Source organism: Cyrtonyx montezumae, unplaced genomic scaffold, assembly GCF_038088225.1.
Source record: "Cyrtonyx montezumae isolate F1298 unplaced genomic scaffold, pur_monq_1.0 scaffold_3, whole genome shotgun sequence".
NCBI lineage: Eukaryota > Metazoa > Chordata > Aves > Galliformes > Odontophoridae > Cyrtonyx > Cyrtonyx montezumae.
The window spans coordinates 118,274,821-118,292,894 of NW_027072034.1; the positions used below are offsets into that span (position 1 = coordinate 118,274,821).

The window sequence follows — 18,074 nt, forward strand, 5'->3', positions numbered from 1 at the left end:
GTCTGTTATAGACCACCTAGTCAGGATGAAGAAATAGACGAGGTGTTCTATAAGCAACTCGTAGATGTTGCACGATGGCCAGCACTCGTTCTCATGGGGGACTTCAACTTCCCTGACATATGCTGGAAATATAATACTGCGCAGAGGAAGCAGTCCATGAGATTTCTAGAATGTGTGGATGATTGCTTCCTGACACAGCTGGTGCAAGAGCCTACCAGGGGAGATGCCCTGCTAGACCTGCTCTTCACTAACAGGGAAGGACTAGTAGGAGATGTGAAGGTTGGAGATTGTCTTGGCCAGAGTGACCATGAAATGGTGGAGTTTGCTATTCTGGGTGCCGTCAAGAGGGTGACTAGCAAAACTGCTACCTTGGACTTCCGGAGGGCAGACTTTGACCTGTTCAGGGCACTTGTTGCAAGGGTCCCTTGGGACTTGTTCCTGAGGGGTAAAGGGGTCCAGGAAGCCTGGATGCTCCTCAAGATGGAAATCTTAAAGGCACAGGAGCAGGCTGTCCCGGAGTCCCGTAAGTCAAGCCGGAGGAGAAAAAGACGAGTGTGGATGAACCGGGAACTTTTGTTGAGACTCCGAGAGAAAAAGAGAGTCTATGTCCTCTGGAAGATGGGACAGGCTACTTGGGGTGACTACAGAGAACTGGCCAAGATTTGCAGGCAGAAAGTTAGAAATGCTAAAGCCCAGCTTGAACTTAGACTGGCTACTGCTGTAAAGGAGAACAGGAAACCCTTTTACAAATATATTAACAGCAAGAGAAAAACTGAGGAAAATTTCTCTCCTTTACTCAACAAGGCAGGGAATGTAACCACAGATGATAAGGAAAAGGCTGAGGTTCTTAATGCCTTCTTCACATCTGTCTTTAATAGACAGAGCAGTTGTCCACAGGGTACTTGCCCTGACCTGGAAGTCCGGGACGGGGTGCATAATGCACCCCCTGTGATCCAAGCAGAGACGGTCAGAGATCTCCTCCATCTGAACTGCCACAAGTCCATGGGGCCAGATGGGATCCACCCAAGGGTGCTGAGGGAGCTAGCAGAGGTGATTGCCGAGCCACTTTCTGCCATCTATGGTTATGTGGAGAGGTCCCACAAGATTGGAGGCTTGCCGACGTGACTCCCATCTACAAGAAAGGCCGTAAGGAAGACCCGGGGAACTACAGGCCTGTCAGCCTGACCTCGGTATCAGGGAAAGTTATGGAGCAGATGATCTTGAGGGAGATCACACGACACGTGCATGGCAACAAGGGGATCAGACCCAGCCAGCACGGGTTCACAAAGGCCAGGTCGTGCTTGTCCAACCTCATCTCCTTCTATGACTGGGTGACCAGACAGGTAGATGAGGGAAAGGCTGTTGATGTAGTCTACCTGGACTTCAGCAAGGCCTTTGACACGGTCTCCCACAGTATTCTCCTAAGGAAACTGGCAGCCCGTGGCGTGGACAGGTTCACTCTTCTCTGGGTGCAAAACTGGCTGGAGGGCCGTGCCCAGAGGGTAGTGGTTAATGGAGTTAAGTCCAGCTGGCGTCCTGTTACGAGTGGTGTCCCCCAGGGGTCAGTTTTGGGGCCCATCTTGTTTAATATCTTTATTGATGACCTAGATGAGGGAATTGAGTGTACCCTCAGTAAGTTTGCAGATGACACAAAGTTGGGAGGATGTGTCAAACTGCCTGAGGGTAGGGAGGCCCTTGAGAAGGATTTGGATAGGCTGAACAGCTGGGCTGAGCTCAATGGGATGAGGTTCAATAAGACCAAGTGCCGGGTCCTGCACTTTGGCCACAATAACCCCATGCAATGCTATAGGCTTGGGGCAGAATGGCTTGAAGAATGTAGAGAGGAAAAGGACCTGGGGGTGTTGGTTGATGCTCGGCTTAACATGAGCCGGCAGTGTGCCCAGGTGGCCAAGAAGGCCAACAGCATCCTGGCCTGTATTAGAAATAGTGTAGCCAGCAGGAGCAGGGAGGTGATCATCCCCCTGTACTCAGCTCTGGTACGGCCGCACCTCGAGTACTGTGTTCAGTTTTGGGCCCCTCACTACAAGAAGGACATTGAGGCCCTGGAGCGTGTTCAGAGAAGGGCAACAAAACTGGTGAGGGGCCTGGAGCACAAGTCTTATGAGGAGCGGCTGAGGGAGCTGGGATTGTTTAGTCTGGAGAAGAGGAGGCTCAGAGGAGACCTTATTGCACTCTACCACTTCCTGAAGGGGGGTTGTGGTGAGGAGGGGGTGGGCCTCTTCTCCCTGATAAATAACTACAGGACGAGAGGGAATGGCCACAAGTTGCACTGGGGAAGATTTAGATTAGACCTGAGGAAGCATTTTTTCTCTGAAAGAGTGGTCAGGCACTGGAATGGCCTGCCTAGGGAGGTGGTTGAGGCACCGTCCCTAGCACTGTTCAATAAGCGTTTAGATGAAGTGCTAAGGGATTTGATTTAGTAGTTGGGTAGGGATTGTGATAGGAAGATGGTTGGACTAGATGATCTTGTAGGTCCTTTCCAACCTTATGAACCTATGTAGTTAGATGAAATGTATTTGTTTTTCACTATTTTCTTATTACATGTATTGTATTGGTCTCTAAAGGCTAATTATGATTTGAAGGCTTGTACATATTGGTAAATATAAATATCCTTTATCTCTAGAATATTATTCTTTGTATGTTTTTGAAAATATATTATTTAGAACAGCAAAGGAAATAAAAAAATAAAAAAATAAAGAAATAGAATTCCATTACATGATCTAAAAATGCTTCTTTTTTTCGTAAAGTGCATGTTGCCAAAAATACCAACAAACATCTGGAAGACAAAAGATCATTCTGTACAATATGTAGTGGAAGAAACATCTTTATCTTGTTACAGTCTTGCATGATTTATCAAATACGTAGAAGATAGAAAACTGTATGGATCAGATGACCAATAATGGGAAACAGACTGTTACCTCTAGGTTACTGGTTCAAGTCCAGTCTATGTACAGCAAGCAAATACTGCTCATGTTCTGGACTGGTATGTAATACATTTAAACTTTTGTTCTATTACCAGTGCAAAAATAGCAATGTAATAACATTCCCTGCAGTAGTTGGTGTTTTTTACAATGGTCACAACAGATGCTAGAGATCGAACAGATATTAATGTGATCTGCTTCGAGTAATCTCTCAAGAAGTGTGGGCAGACTTTCATCTGTATACCTCCAAAATGAGATCACGTCCTGTAACAGAAGAATGAGAAAGAACAATCCAGAAACAGAATTAATATAAGTTAATATCTCTGCCTTGGTACCCAACAACTACAGTGACTAAACAGATAAGAGTAACTAAACAGCAAAAAGAAGAGAAAGAAAACTGCGAATCTCAGTTATCATGAAGTAAACCCTCACATGTTCAGAGAAAAATCAGTGTAGGTGATCCAAATGAACACTTTCCTAAGTCTGTTAACAAACTCTCTCTTGAAAATGCTTTTGTCCAGAATGTTGTTTTCAGTAGAACTGCCATAAAAGTTGTTCTCAAAATCTATGGATTTTATTCAGGTCAGTGAGTCTTAACTGATGTTCTCTGGTGAAGAAGTAGACAGCATGTGCAAATACTTTAGTGCAGTGCAAGCCTGGGTCAGTAAAAGTCTGGAATGTATCTCTCCCTCTAGGCTTTCTCCATTCAGAGAACATCTGTCCCATTTCCTTTGTTCCCAAAGTCTTCTTTAGATTTGTCCACAAGTCCATTCCTGCTTAAGCTTCTTACTGTTAGTGCTACAGATGGGAACATTTTGTATTTGTCTACACAAAGGAGCAAGGTACAGCCTCAGTCCTATTTACACCAACAGGTTACTCAGTCATAGTTCAGCTGAAGTTCATTTTGCTCACTTGATGACCATTCATTTTACAAAGTTACGAACTTAATAACTGTATCAGCACATATATATCTGTAACTATGGTGTATAGGGTTACAACTAAGGAATATACAGAGAACCTAAAGCTCATTCATTCCAATTCCATTCTAATTCATATAGGTGTTAGAATGTAGCAATGGTATTGCTCATGCTTGAGTCCTAGACCTAGTATTTCACGTGTGCTATTTCTTCTAACTTGCATACTCTAAATAGGAAACATATTTAAAAAAAAATACTAAGGACCTGCCCCATATGGATGCAATCTACATCTTTTATTGGTCTTTACAACTGTGATTCATCCGTATGAGTGTGAGCAACTTCAACAACCAGTTCTCCAATGGGACAGCAAGCCAGCAGTGAAGGTGTAATGATCTAGAAGTATGAGAAGCTTCCAGGTGAAAAAACTCAGGATTCAATATCTTTATTGCAGTGTGCTAGAAAGTTGCAATGAAGGAAAATACTTCATAAAATTTAACTTTATGTTTGAGCGCCTTTATGCAAGATGAAGGCACTGAGATTAAAAATCCTACTTTTGATACTCTAGATCTAGTCTAAGGAGTGTTAAGTTCATAAGTTCATAAGGTTGGAAAGGACCTATAAGATCATCTAGTCCAACCATCCTCCTATCACTATCTCTACCCAACTACTAAATTAACTGTAGCACAGGGGCGCAGCAACCACAAAGGTAGATGAACTCACTAATATTTAAGCAGTACCTCAACAGGCAAAGCACTATAAGAACTCTTCACTGTTCTGGATTTAAAAAATAAGTGCATTCTCAAAGGAGAGCCTGAGGGGCTTGAACATGGGGAAACTGAGATACAGCAGTAAAGCAACATGCAAAGGTTAGACAGCTACTGTGTACTCTTAGGATCTGTGTGACATCAGGAAACCACACAGTCTCTTTGCAAATGCGGGCCCCTCTGCAACAGGCTTGGTGAGTCTACTACACTCTTTTTTATGAGAGATTATATGATACGAGAAAATTCCCACACTTTATTCATTCATTTATTTATTTATTTAGAAGTTGTCCTACAGAAAATTGCATAATTTTCAGATTTGTCACAATAAAATTGACTAAATATGATGATTATATTCAATGCAGGATTTAAAGAAGAAAAAGTAGTTTATTGTCCCATGAAGGGTTCTGCCAAATTTTATAGCCTTTCTAAATAAGAATTTTATCTAATAACTTTTATTTGTTTTTCTAATTCCTCCTCTTACATAATGCACCCACTAATGAATGAAGCTAATTAGAGCGTTCAGTTATTCCTATTGAGAACAAATTTTGATGAAAATACTCGTGTCATGTTAAACTTAAACTTCAGAATTCTTGAATAATAATTTCTTAAAAGTATGCTACTGTTTTTAAAATAGAGGCTTCACAACCACATTGAATTTTAATTTACGATGATACAATTACCAACATTATGGATAAATGGCGGCACCTTTTTGATGCTTTGCAGCAAATTTTAATTCATTGGCACACATAGCATGTCCGGGTTTATCAGAAAAAAAAAAAAGATGTGTTCAAATAAAAGCGGATAAAAGTATTTTGTTTGTACATGTTTTTATTAATGAAACATATGCATCTTGCTTTCATGTGTGCATACTGCACAATATTAAAAATTAAGATATGAAGAGACTAAGCATGGTGAAGTTTTATGACTTGTTTACACACCACCAGACCACTATAGCTGTCTGATAAAATGCAGCTTGAGCCCTAATCTTCAGAACTTATGTGACCTCTACTGGCAGACTATAAGTAACTAGAAGACAAACAGCTGCCAGTGGAGGTAAACAGTAACATTTCTCTCTTACTTTTTCCCAGACAGAGATTGGGACTGCAATACCTTCTATAATTCAAGAGAGTTATTCTTCTGCCCCATTGACAGAAGAACCTGAGGAAGAAGCATCAACGCCAAAATTAATTGACGGATCTTCAGCACAAGGGTCTGGAGTTCTTGTGCCCCAAACTCAAGATGGTTAGTATGAAAGAACAACGAGATCTACATGCAGAGCTTTGCTTTTGAGTGAGCCCACTTTGCCTATTTATGAATGTCCACCTCTACTTACTCATAGAATATATATCATTTTTGCACCTGTGTGATTGAAGTGGTATAATGTAACCTATTTTGAATTTCTTGAAGTCAGATACATGTTTAGTCAAAGAGTGCTTTATCCCTATAAAAATGACTGTGATTCAATTACAGCATATTTCAGTTACTTTTTTTTTTTACTTAAAAAAATATCTAGTAGTTCAGAAATGCTATCACTACATTTTTATTGACTTAGATTTCAATAACATCAATAACTATGTTCATTTTGTGATGATTTCTTAAATAATTTTGATATTTTCATACAAACTACAAACAAACAACCTAACAAAAAAAAAAACAAACAAACAAAAAAAAAAGGTGAAGAGTTGACCATAACAATTAGGAACTATGGAGAAGGGTACAGTTTAGAAATTTCCAGTGTAACTAATTTTCTGATCTGATTCAGAAGATGAACTTTCCACATCTCACAGATGAATTAAAATTGTCAAACACAATCTGTCCCTGTCCCACACAAGATTGTGATGCTAAAAATTAGGATCTGCTAGTAGTTACTTTAAAGCCATAGTTGGAGACTACTGTAGTTACTCATGTGTGTGAAGAGTCTGTATTGTATAGTGATCAACACACAACAGAAAAAGCCTGAATACTTTTTTTTACTGTGCATAGCAGCATAACTGAGTTCTACGGAAAATAAATGAAAGAAAAGTTTATGCTTCCAGCATTGTGTGTGTTTGGTAAGGAGAAATGAATCATTCCTAGTCTGTTTTTTATACTACTAGTAGTGAACACTGACCAGACAAAAACATCAGATGTATGCCAAAAATAACAGAAGTGGAAGTGATAATTTCCCAGGAGAATACTGAAAAACCCTCACAATTTTCTTCAATTTTCAAAATGTTTGGAATTTATAAAAACATTTCACATAAGTATTACATATGATAAATACTTTATCCATCAACATTTTTGTGCACTGAATGTAAACCATCTAGTGCTTCAACTGAAGAGGTGCATGGGAGAGGCTGGTGCTGTAAGATATCAAATAAGATTATTTTATGTCTTTTTTCAGCAACATAATTTCCAATCAGATGTTGCTGCTGTTCTTGGCTTCAGACTGGACAGAAGATTACAAAGCTCAGGAGCATAAAGCCAAGTTCATTTCTCTTTTTGACATATTTTTAAATCCTCACCCTGCCCTTATCCTTTTTTAGCTTACACTACACAAAGTGATAAGTACAAGTCCTTCAAATGGGACATAAGAAGAAATGCTCTTCCTGTACAATGTTGCAATATTACAAAGAATAAAGTCAGCCATCCCCAACTCTGCATTCACTTAGACCTAGAACTGTTGGAATGATTCAAGGCCTAACAACTTGTTTCCTCCTTGTAGCTAACTTAAACCATCCTGTGAATGAAGCTAGGGAAATTACAAAAAGAGTTCAGTCTTTACAGAAATCCTCATTACCCAAGTAGAATTAACAAATAAAAGAGTATTCTGGTCATTGAATCTTTAATGTTGCCAGAAAAGATACCACATGTATAGCCTACTCTTCAGATATTTACTACTACTTTTGGTAACTGGCACGGATTAGGAAGGCAAATCATATACAACTTATCTGGAAAAAAACCTCATCTGGAAGAATAATATTTCCATACTCACTAATTATGCTACTACTTTATAACTAACCAGAACAAACAAACAGCCATCTGCTACAAAGAGGGAAGAAAGGTGAAACAGAGGAATATAACTATGACCGTAAAAGGTGAGAAACAGATACACTGGTTTATACCAGTACTCAAAGAGAGTTAGTATTAAAAATGCAATAGTCATAGCAACTAGCAACTTTTCCTGCACAAAATGGCATTCAGAAAATCTACTTGCTATCAGAATACTCACAAAATTTTAACAGTATAATAAGAGAAACACCTGATTTCAATGTCTTCATACAGTTATATGATAAGGAAGAAATGTCTTGCTTTTTCATTTTCATTCTGGTGGTAAACCATATTGTTAACACAGTCTTCAAACTACCTTAACTCAGACTAATAGAAAGATTTCTTTTTCCTGACAATAAATTTCTGAATCCTAAAATCTAAATTAAAAGTTCCTAAATTAAAAAGTAAAGGTGTCCATAACTCTGACAGATTTAACTTCCCTACAAATTACTTAAAAATACTAGAAATACAGAAACAGATTTAGGAAATAAAAATTTTCAGTCATCAGCTGTTAATTTCTCCTTCTAGGAGGAAGTGAACTCTTGCCAGATGAGGGTTAAATTGAACTTTAGCTGTGCTGCCACATAATATTCTATTGCTATAGCCCGGGACACACAGTATCATAAGAAATGAGTTAAAAGACCTTCCAAAAGGCATATCCAGGAAAAAAAAAAGGATTATTTTTAAGGCAGACCTTAATCACATTGCTGAAATTATATGTTGTGATGATTAAGATGGAACAGGACTTACCCTTATCATCAGTACAATTCTTTATGCGCTTAGGTGAGTGTTTCATAGAATCACAGAATAGCCTGGGTTGAAAAAGACATCAAAGGTCATCTAGTGTCAACTCCCCTGCAGTGGGCAGGGTCACCAACCACTAGACCAGGCTGCCCAGAGCCACATTCAGCCTTGCCTTGAATGCCTCCACGGATGGGGCATCCATAACCTCTCTGGGCAACCTGTTCCAGTGCAGCGCCATCCTATGAGGGAAAAATTTTCTCCTAATATGTAATTTGAATCTCCCTTGCCTTAGCTTAAAACCGTTCCCCCTTGTCCTATCACTATCAACCCACGTAAACAATAATTTCCCCTCCTGTTTATACAGTCCCTGTAAGTATTGGAAGGGTACACTGAGATCTCCCCAGAGCCTTCTCTTCTCCAAGACAAATAAGCCCCTCAACCCTTCCTCGTAGGGGAGGTGCTCCAGCCCTCTGATCATTTTAGTGGCCCTCCTCTGGGCCCATTCCAAGAGCTCTGCATCTTTCTTGTACTGGGGGCTCCAGGTGTGGACACAGTACTCAATATGAGGCCTCATAAGTGCTGAGTAGAAGGGGACAATCACCTCCCTCTCCTTGCTGGCCACCCCATTTTTAATGCAGCCCAGGATCCAGTTGGTCCTCCAGGCTGCAACTGCATACTGCTGACTCATGTTCAGCTTCTCATCCACCAGGATCCCCAAGTCCTTTTTCCGCAGGGTTGATCTCCAGGAATTCTTACCCCAGACTGTATAAATATCTGTGACTGCCCTGGCCCAAGTGCAACACCTTGCACTTGGCCTTGTTGAACCTCTGTTGGTTCTGTCAGGATCCCTCTGGATGGCTTCCCTTCCCTCCAGTGTATTGACTGTGCCACTCAGCTTGGTGTAATCCACAAATCTGCTGAGGGTTCACTCGATTCCATTGTCTACATCATTGATGAAGATGTTGAAGAGTACGATTTCACTGTATTATTTTACACATTTCTTTTTGCACACTTTTTGTAACAAGCAATTCTCTTCTAAATTCTTTCATAGGCCTTCCCACATGCCTTTTATGTACATGCCTAGGGACAACAGTCTACTGTGATGATCATGAGCTAGATTCTGTTCCACCACTGCCTAAGAAAACCACGTATTTCTACTCACGCTACAATCGAATCAGAAAGATCTACAAAAACGACTTTGCAAACTTAAGTATGGAATATTCTATTTTTGCACATATCTTTTTCTGTTCTTTCTGGCTCATACTAACCTGAGATATCGTGATTCAATTTATGTTATGTTTGATACTAGTAAGATTATACATATAAATGCACATAGAGAAGTGGCTTGCTTTGCTTCAAGAATACTATTTCAAATCTTGTCAAAATTTTGAATTACTAAAATAATAAAGTTCATCTGTGTTTTTGCTGTTACCTGAAATTAACTTCAGGGAATCAGGGACATTACTAGAAGACTCCCGGACTTGATTCGCCCCACCGACTACTACCCATTACTAGTAGTTCAGGCAGACTGCAATGAAATATCTCAGAGAAGTCTGCGAACTATGAAAAGAGATTTTAGGGGATTAGGGCGATTAGTTCAAGGGGTGGGAGCACAAGTGGTGTTTGCTTCCATACCTTCTGGGGCGGTGAAGGACACAGAATGGGCTAGGAAAACACAAGTGATGAATAACTGGCTGAGAGGTTGGTGTAGAGATAGACACTTTGGGTTTTTTGACCATGGGACAGTTTACTCGGCTCCTGGCCTGTTATCTGTTGATGGGACACACCTATCCCAAAGGGGGAAACGAATCCTAGCACAGGAGCTAGCTGGACTCATTGAGAGAGCTTTAAACTAGCTGTGACGGGGGAAGGGGATAAAACAGGGCTCTCCAGTAAAGCGCCTAAGGAGGCTGTGCTGGAAAAAGGGGTGAGGCAGATATCTCAGCTGAAGTGCATCTATACCAATGCACGCAGCATGGGCAATAAACAAGAAGAGCTTGAAGCCATTGTGAGGCAGGCTAACTATGACCTTGTAGCTATTACAGAAACATGGTGGGACCTCTCCCATGACTGGAATACTGGGATTGATGGCTACAAGCTCTTCAGAAGGGATAGACAGGGAAGAAAGGGTGGTGGCATAGCTCTCTATATCAAAGAGTGTTTTGATGTTGAAGAACTAGTGGTTGGAAATGACAAAGTAGAGTGTCTATGGATAAGGATCAGGGGGATAGTCCTTAGGAGTGACATCGTGGTGGGGGTCTGCTACAGACCACCTAGTCAGGATGAAGAAATAGATGAGATGTTCTATAAACATCTCGTAGATGTTGCACGATGGCCAGCACTCGTTCTCATGGGGGACTTCAACTTCCCTGATATATGCTGGAAATACAATACTGCGCAGAGGAAGCAGTCCTTGAGATTTCTAGAATGTGTGGATGATTGCTTCCTGACTCAGCTGGTGCAAGAGCCTACCAGGGGAGATGCCTTGCTTGACCTACTTTTCACTAACAGGGAAGGACTAGTAGGGGATGTGAAGGTTGGAGATTGTCTTGGCCAGAGTGACCATGAAATGGTGGAGTTTGCTATTCTGGGTGCCGTCAAGAGGGTGACTAGCAAAACTATTACCTTGGACTTCCAGAGGGCAGACTTTGACCTGTTCAGGACACTTGTTGCAAGGGTCCCTTGGGACTTGCTCCTGAAGGGTAAAGGGGTCCAGGAAGCCTGGATGCTCTTCAAGATGGAAATCTTAAAGGCACAGGAGCAGGCAGTCCCGGAGTCCTGTAAGTCAAGCCGGAGGAGCAAAAGACCAGTGTGGATGAACCGGGATCTTTTGTTGAGACTCCGAGAGAAAAGGAGAGTCTATGTCCTCTGGAAGATGGGTCAGGCTACTTGGGGTGACTACAGAGAACTGGCCAAGATCTGCAGGCAGAAAATTAGAAATGCTAAAGCCCAGCTTGAAATTAGGCTGGCTACTGCTGTAAAGGAGAACAGGAAACCCTTTTACAAATATATTAACAGCAGGAGAAAAACTAAGGTAAATTTCCCTCCTTTACTCAACGAGGCAGGCAATATAACCACAGATGATAAGGAAAAGGCTGAGGTTCTCAATGCCTTCTTCACATCTGTCTTTAATAGACAGGACAGTTATCCAAATGGTACTTGCCCTGACCTGGAAGTCTGGGACGGGGTGCATAATGCACCCCCTGTGATTCAAGCAGAGACGGTCAGAGATCTTCTCCTCCATCTGAACTCCCACAAGTCCATGGGGCCAGATGGGATCCACCCAAGGGTGCTGAGGGAGCTAGCAGAGGTGATTGCCGAGCCACTTTCTGCCACCTATCAGCATTCCTGGTTATCTGGAGAGGTCCCACAAGATTGGAGGCTTGCCGATGTTACTCCCATCTTCAAGAAAGGCCGTAAGGAAGACCCGGGGAACTACAGGCCTGTCAGCCTGACCTCGGTATCAGGGAAAGTTATGGAACAGATGTTATTGAGGGAGATCACACGACACGTGCATGGCAATAAAGGGATCAGACCCAGCCAGCACGGGTTCACCAGGGGCAGGTCGTGCTTGTCCAACCTCATCTCCTTCTATGACTGGGTGACCAGACAGGTAGATGAGGGAAAGGCTGTTGATGTAGTCTACCTGGACTTCAGCAAGGCCTTTGACACGGTCTCCCACAGTATTCTCCTAAGGAAACTGGCAGCCCGTGGTGTGGACAGGTTCACTCTTCTCTGGGTGGAGAACTGGCTGGAGGGCCGTGCCCAGAGGGTAGTGGTTAATGGAGTTAAGTCCAGCTGGCGTCCTGTAACGAGTGGTGTCCCCCAAGGGTCAGTTTTGGGGCCCATCTTGTTTAATATCTTTATTGATGACCTAGACGAGGGAATTGAGTGTACCCTCAGTAAGTTTGCAGATGACACAAAGCTGGGAGGATGTGTCAAACTGCCTGAGGGTAGGGAGGCCCTTCAGAGGGATTTGGATAGGCTGAACAGCTGGGCTGAGAAAAATGGGATGAGGTTCAATAAGACCAAGTGCCGGGTCCTGCACTTTGGCCACAATAACCCCATGCAATGCTATAGGCTTGGGGCAGAATGGCTTGAAGAATGTAGAGAGGAAAAGGACCTGGGGGTGTTGGTTGATGCTCGGCTCAACATGAGCCGGCAGTGTGCCCAGGTGGCTAAGAAGGCCAACAGCATCCTGGCCTGTATTAGAAATAGTGTAGCCAGCAGGAGCAGGGAGGTGATCATCCCCCTGTACTCAGCTCTGGTACGGCCGCACCTCGAGTACTGTGTTCAGTTTTGGGCCCCTCACTACAAGAAGGACATTGAGGCCCTGGAGCGTGTTCAGAGAAGGGCAACAAAACTGGTGAGGGGCCTGGAGCACAAGTCTTATGAGGAGCGGCTGAGGGAGCTGGGATTGTTTAGTCTGGAGAAGAGGAGGCTCAGAGGAGACCTTATTGCACTCTACCACTTCCTGAAGGGGGGTTGTGGTGAGGAGGGGGTAGGCCTCTTCTCCCTGATAAGTAATGACAGGACGAGAGGGAATGGCCACAAGTTGCGCCAGGGAAGATTTAGATTAGACCTCAGGAAGCATTTCTTTTCTGAAAGAGTGGTCAGGCACTGGAATGGCCTGCCTAGGGAGGTGGTTGAGGCACCATCCCTAGCGCTGTTCAAGAAGCGTTTAGATGAGGTGCTAAAGGACTTAATTTAGTAGTTGGGTAGAAATAGTGATAGGAGGATGGTTGGACTAGATGATCTTATAGGTCCTTTCCAACCTTATGAACTTATGAACTTATGAACTTATGAACTTCAGAAGGAGAGAAAAAAATCACTCATAGAATATTTGCAGCATATCAGAATGTACCATTTTTACAAAAAAAAATTCAAGCTCTTTGGTAGATTTACTCCAGAACTATCTATAAAATTCTTCAGTAAATGAAAAATTCTAATCCAAAATTCTGTGTGGCCTGAACTGGCCAAAACAAGTAATTTAGGAAGCCTCTACTTTTCAGTAGAAAAGTAGTACAGCCTCATCCCTTGGCCTCCCAATCTTCCCAATTCTTTCTTCAAAAGATAATAATTTAAAATATTTACAGAACAAATGTAAATTTAACAATTACTGACTTCTTTTACTGAAAGATATATGATGAATGGCACAAGAATTTTTAAACAAGTTGATCCCTTTTGCTAGAAACATTAGAAGTGAATTATCTGTTCTGAATTATCTGTTGTAGTTTCCATGGAAATAAACAGGATGAGTTACTTTCAGAGTGATATATGTACCTGATTCAAGATTCTTCATCTGTAATTTAATCAGTCTGCTTGCCTTTTTCTTTTTCTTTTTTTTTTTTTTTAATTTCAAGAAATACATTTTGAAATTCTCATTGCATCTTTTTTTTCTCTCTTCCAGATAACTTAAAAAGGATTGATTTGACTGCAAATTTAATATCAGAGATCCATGAAGATGCCTTCAGGAGACTGCCCCAACTTCAGGAACTTGTGCTCCGTGACAACAGGATAAGGCAACTTCCTGAGCTGCCATCTACCTTGACTTTCATTGATGTTAGTAACAACAGGCTTGGTCACAAGGGAATCCGTAATGAGGCATTTAAAGTAAGTCCAAGTTTGACAAAAAAAAATCCTTTCTTCCTCTCTCCAAACTGTAGTAGGATATGGTATGAAAAGCATCCTAAATTTCCCTTCTGCAGTAGTAAAGCTGTTGAGGTTATAGACACTACTACTGTGCTGATTGCCAGGCAAGAAATAAAAATGGAACAAGAGGGATGAACACTGTCAGCTTAAAAATTAAAACACAATTTATTTTTTAATGAAGATCCAGACAGGACATATGATGGCATATTGTTATCTACAAAACAATCATCCACATTACTAACAAAACACAGGACAGGCTCCAGAAAGCTGCTTCATCACCACTTGCAATTTTACAAGAGGGCAGGAAAGAGCTATGAATGCTAGGGCTTCAAAATTATTCTGCTTTGTATCTACATGGGAACTTTCTAGAGTATCATTAAATGAATATACTTTCTTCCAATTTTGAAAAGCAGGGAAATTGGAAGCTCTAAGTAATCACCCTTCCTCAGAAATTTTGGTGAGGAGAAGCACCTGAAATCTGAAGTCATTAGAAGGCATTGTAAACACAAAGAAAATATAGACTAGTTTCACACATTAGACTTGGTTCTTGTGGATCATCCAACTGCCTCTAAGCTAGCTGTAACTAACTGCATCTGAACTTTTCATTTGGAAGACAGCTTATAAGGGAAGCAACCAGCAGCAAGCAGTTACAGAACCAGATGTTTTCTCCTAGCCCAATTTAAGGAAAGCATTGGGAATAGGAATTATGAACAAAAATCAGCCCGAAAGCTGAGACTCTAGCCTAGCAGCTATTTCTGCACACTGCACAAGGAGCTCTCAGCCTTTCTCTTTCGTATTTTCTAAGAATCTTCATTCCAATGTCTCAAAAATCCTTGCCAAAAATAAACACCATACTCAAATAAGTAGCTAGGTACTATGATAAATCCAGTGTGTAACAGAAGAAAAAAGAGAGCACTATACCAAGCTTTATTGATCTAGTCAACTTTACATATTGATGTTGGTATAGTCACCAGATGAAGCTGTTCCACTAAACTGTGGAGAAAGTTATCTACTTTTTCAAATAGAATGAGAATTTTATTCTTGGCTTAAGCATTTCTTATGGAGTTAATTTTTTTTTAAAACATCAGTAAGCTTCTGCAAAATTGAGAAGTTTATCACTGAAGCAAGAAAACAGAACAGAGAAGACCTTTCTGCATGACTGGTAGAAGCTATATTTTCAATTTAGAACATCACTGAAATGAAATCTCTAATTAAAGCCATTTAAAAGACATTTTTCCTTTTTCTTTTTTTTTTCTATCCAAATGGCTAATCTGTAACAGAAATAGCTCTTAGCCTGTGCAAATAAAAGTTCTTAACTGTCTTTAAATTTCTTCCTTTTCATCCATAAAATGCTGAAGCAAAAGTAGTTAGTTTTCAATGGAGCTAATTGTGGTGACAGATTTCAAATTTAAAGATTTTCAAAACTGTGTTAACATCCTCATCTGCTTTCATTCTTTATCTTTCAGGATCTGCATGAATTACAGCATCTTTACATCACTGACAATAACTTGGATCATATTCCATTACCACTCCCTGAAAGTCTCCAAGCTCTTCATCTTCAGGTAGGCAACAAAGTATTGGTTCTATGTATCACGTTAGTTACAGCAAGTAAAACTGGAAAGTGTGAAGATTATCTTGTTTTCTTTCTTCTGTTTATCCAGAAGTCTACATACATGAACCAAATAAACTATTGGAAACATAAAAATTACTATTCATTGCAGTATTTGAAATAAGCAAAATTTAGCTCAGTTAAGAATTATTAGATTTTGTAATAAAATATTTTTCAAACATAAAATGCTGGAATTATTCAGTGTGGATTAATGTTAGGTTCACAGAAGTCAAGAACAAAATTGGTCTATATTAGTAAGAGACTTCAGAAACACAAATCTTGCATGATGCTCTTACAAATCTTATAGCAATGAGATGCTTTTGATACCTAAATACAGTTACTTTACCTACTGGTTGTATCTATACCTGCAGCATCTGAGGCACAAGCTCAGATATAGACTATCCAAATCATTTAATACAGGTTCTAACATCCCTTATATACATTCACAATTTTCACTTTTAACTTTCCCACCTGCCTTTACATGTCAACAAAATATTCCACAAACACTCCTTAACAGTGCATGCAGGTGCTTATCTAATCAGATTCACGAGTCATTCCAAGCCATGCATTCGTTCTCCAATCAAGGCCTGCCATCACACTGCTTTCTTGAATTTGTTTTCCTTTTCTTCTGATGTGTCCTTGGTTCTCAGCCTTCTTCTCTCATGCTGTTTATCTTGCTCCACAGCTTCTGCTCTGAATATACTTTCTTGTATTTCCACACATACCCATTGTATTTCATTCTCTTAATAAAGTTAATTCCTAGTTGCTAACATTTATTCAATATTCCATTTCCCCAAAATTTCCATTTGACTGCATTGGAACATCCCAAACTGCCTGTGCCCATAAATTAGTTATTCACTGCTATATGCTATAGACCTAATCTAGTGAGCTATATTCTTTCCACACCAGTTTCTGATTAATAAAATAATAAGGAAGAATTGTCAGCCAACTCTCACTTTAAGAGGTGACTTTTTAGTTCTAATTTCCAGACAGTCTTGGATTCTTGCACTTCACTGTTTCTAACAGCTCATTTAAATAACTAAAGCTCAGTAAAGATAAGGTATATAAGAAGAACTGACATCAAAGGAGTAAACTCTAAAACATATAATTTTCCCTATATGTATACAGCTAATGTGTGAGGGCCTGGGGGAAAGTAATTTATAGGAGGTCAAATTCCAGACTTGTGCCTTTACAGGTTGAGACACATCAAGCTGTCAAGATGGTAATTTTTGTTCTTTGACTTTTGGACTGTCCTGTGCTGGTTCCAAATTGCACTAATAAGGCTGTTCATTATGATTCTTGAAATGAAAATGCTCTCTTTTTCTACCTGGACCCTCCTTCAAAACCTGCCTCAGCTATATCATTTGAGTCTAAGGCTTTGTACCAGACAAGAGTTTTTCCCTGTGCTTAGGAGATTTCTCAGTTGAGGACTTACAGAAACAATTTTAAAATCTATTATCTCCCTAGACACTGCAGGTATATCAATAACGTTTTCTTCAAGATTAAATATTTATCTTCAAGCCACTATTCTAACAGATATTTTGACTTTTTTTAGAACAACAACATTCAAGAGATGCATGAAGATACTTTCTGCAAAATGAGAGATTTCACTTATGTACGTAGGGCTCTTGAAGACATCAGACTGGATGGTAATCCCATCAACTTGAGCAAAACCCCTTATGCATATATGTGTCTACCCCGTTTGCCAGTTGGTAACCTCATCTAAGCTATGACAGAAGACAGCACCTTCATATATTATGAGAATTTTTAAGAAAGATGATTAACTCCATGCTATACTACACATGATATATGTTTTTCAAATCTTGGTAATTTGGGAAATATATCCACTAACAGTGAAACTAATAATGAGGTACAGATAATGATATGGAATGCAACAAGGCAAGTCATTTATCTACACAACTGTAACTTGTATAGCAATGTCAAGAAAAGCATTTTACTTACAAAAATAGTACTGAAGGCAGTAGAAGATCAATGTAAATGCAAAATTTCTTGAGTCAGTGTATGATTTCTAAATTTAAATGACTTTGTATCTTGAATTTGTAACCTAGGAGGAAAGGTATTAAAAAGAAAATATATGTACACAATTGAACATTTATCCCTTTTCATCTGAATTAGTATTTTCCCTATCAAGAGACACTCACATATATCTGCTTTTTTTTCTGAAACATCCCTTCACTTTAGAAGAGTACAAAGATTATTCCAAAAGTTATGTTTTCTTTAGAAAACATAATCTTTCAATCAATAATAAAACATAAATTAAAGATAAAATATTTCTTTAAGCCTGCAGAATTAGTCTTTAAAATGTTGATAAAGCCCAAATCTGTTTTATGTATCTTGGATAAACCAACCTAACAGTTTTTGGCTAATAAAAATCTCATGTGAAATGAATTATTTG

The 18,074-nt window shown here is 40.1% G+C and overlaps 1 protein-coding gene across 1 annotated transcript in view; it reads left to right on the forward strand.

Annotated features, from left to right (window-relative positions):
- EPYC (epiphycan) overlaps positions 1-17,843 on the forward strand; it is a 28,346-nt gene extending 10,503 nt beyond the window's left edge. The window contains exons 3-7 of the mRNA XM_065741330.1: positions 5,712-5,865; positions 9,449-9,607; positions 13,808-14,010; positions 15,516-15,611; positions 17,214-17,843. Coding sequence (XP_065597402.1) covers positions 5,712-5,865; positions 9,449-9,607; positions 13,808-14,010; positions 15,516-15,611; positions 17,214-17,384 — 783 coding nt within the window. The 3' untranslated portion in view covers positions 17,385-17,843. The remainder of the gene's footprint in view (positions 1-5,711; positions 5,866-9,448; positions 9,608-13,807; positions 14,011-15,515; positions 15,612-17,213) is intronic.
- The last annotated feature ends 231 nt before the right edge of the window (positions 17,844-18,074 follow it).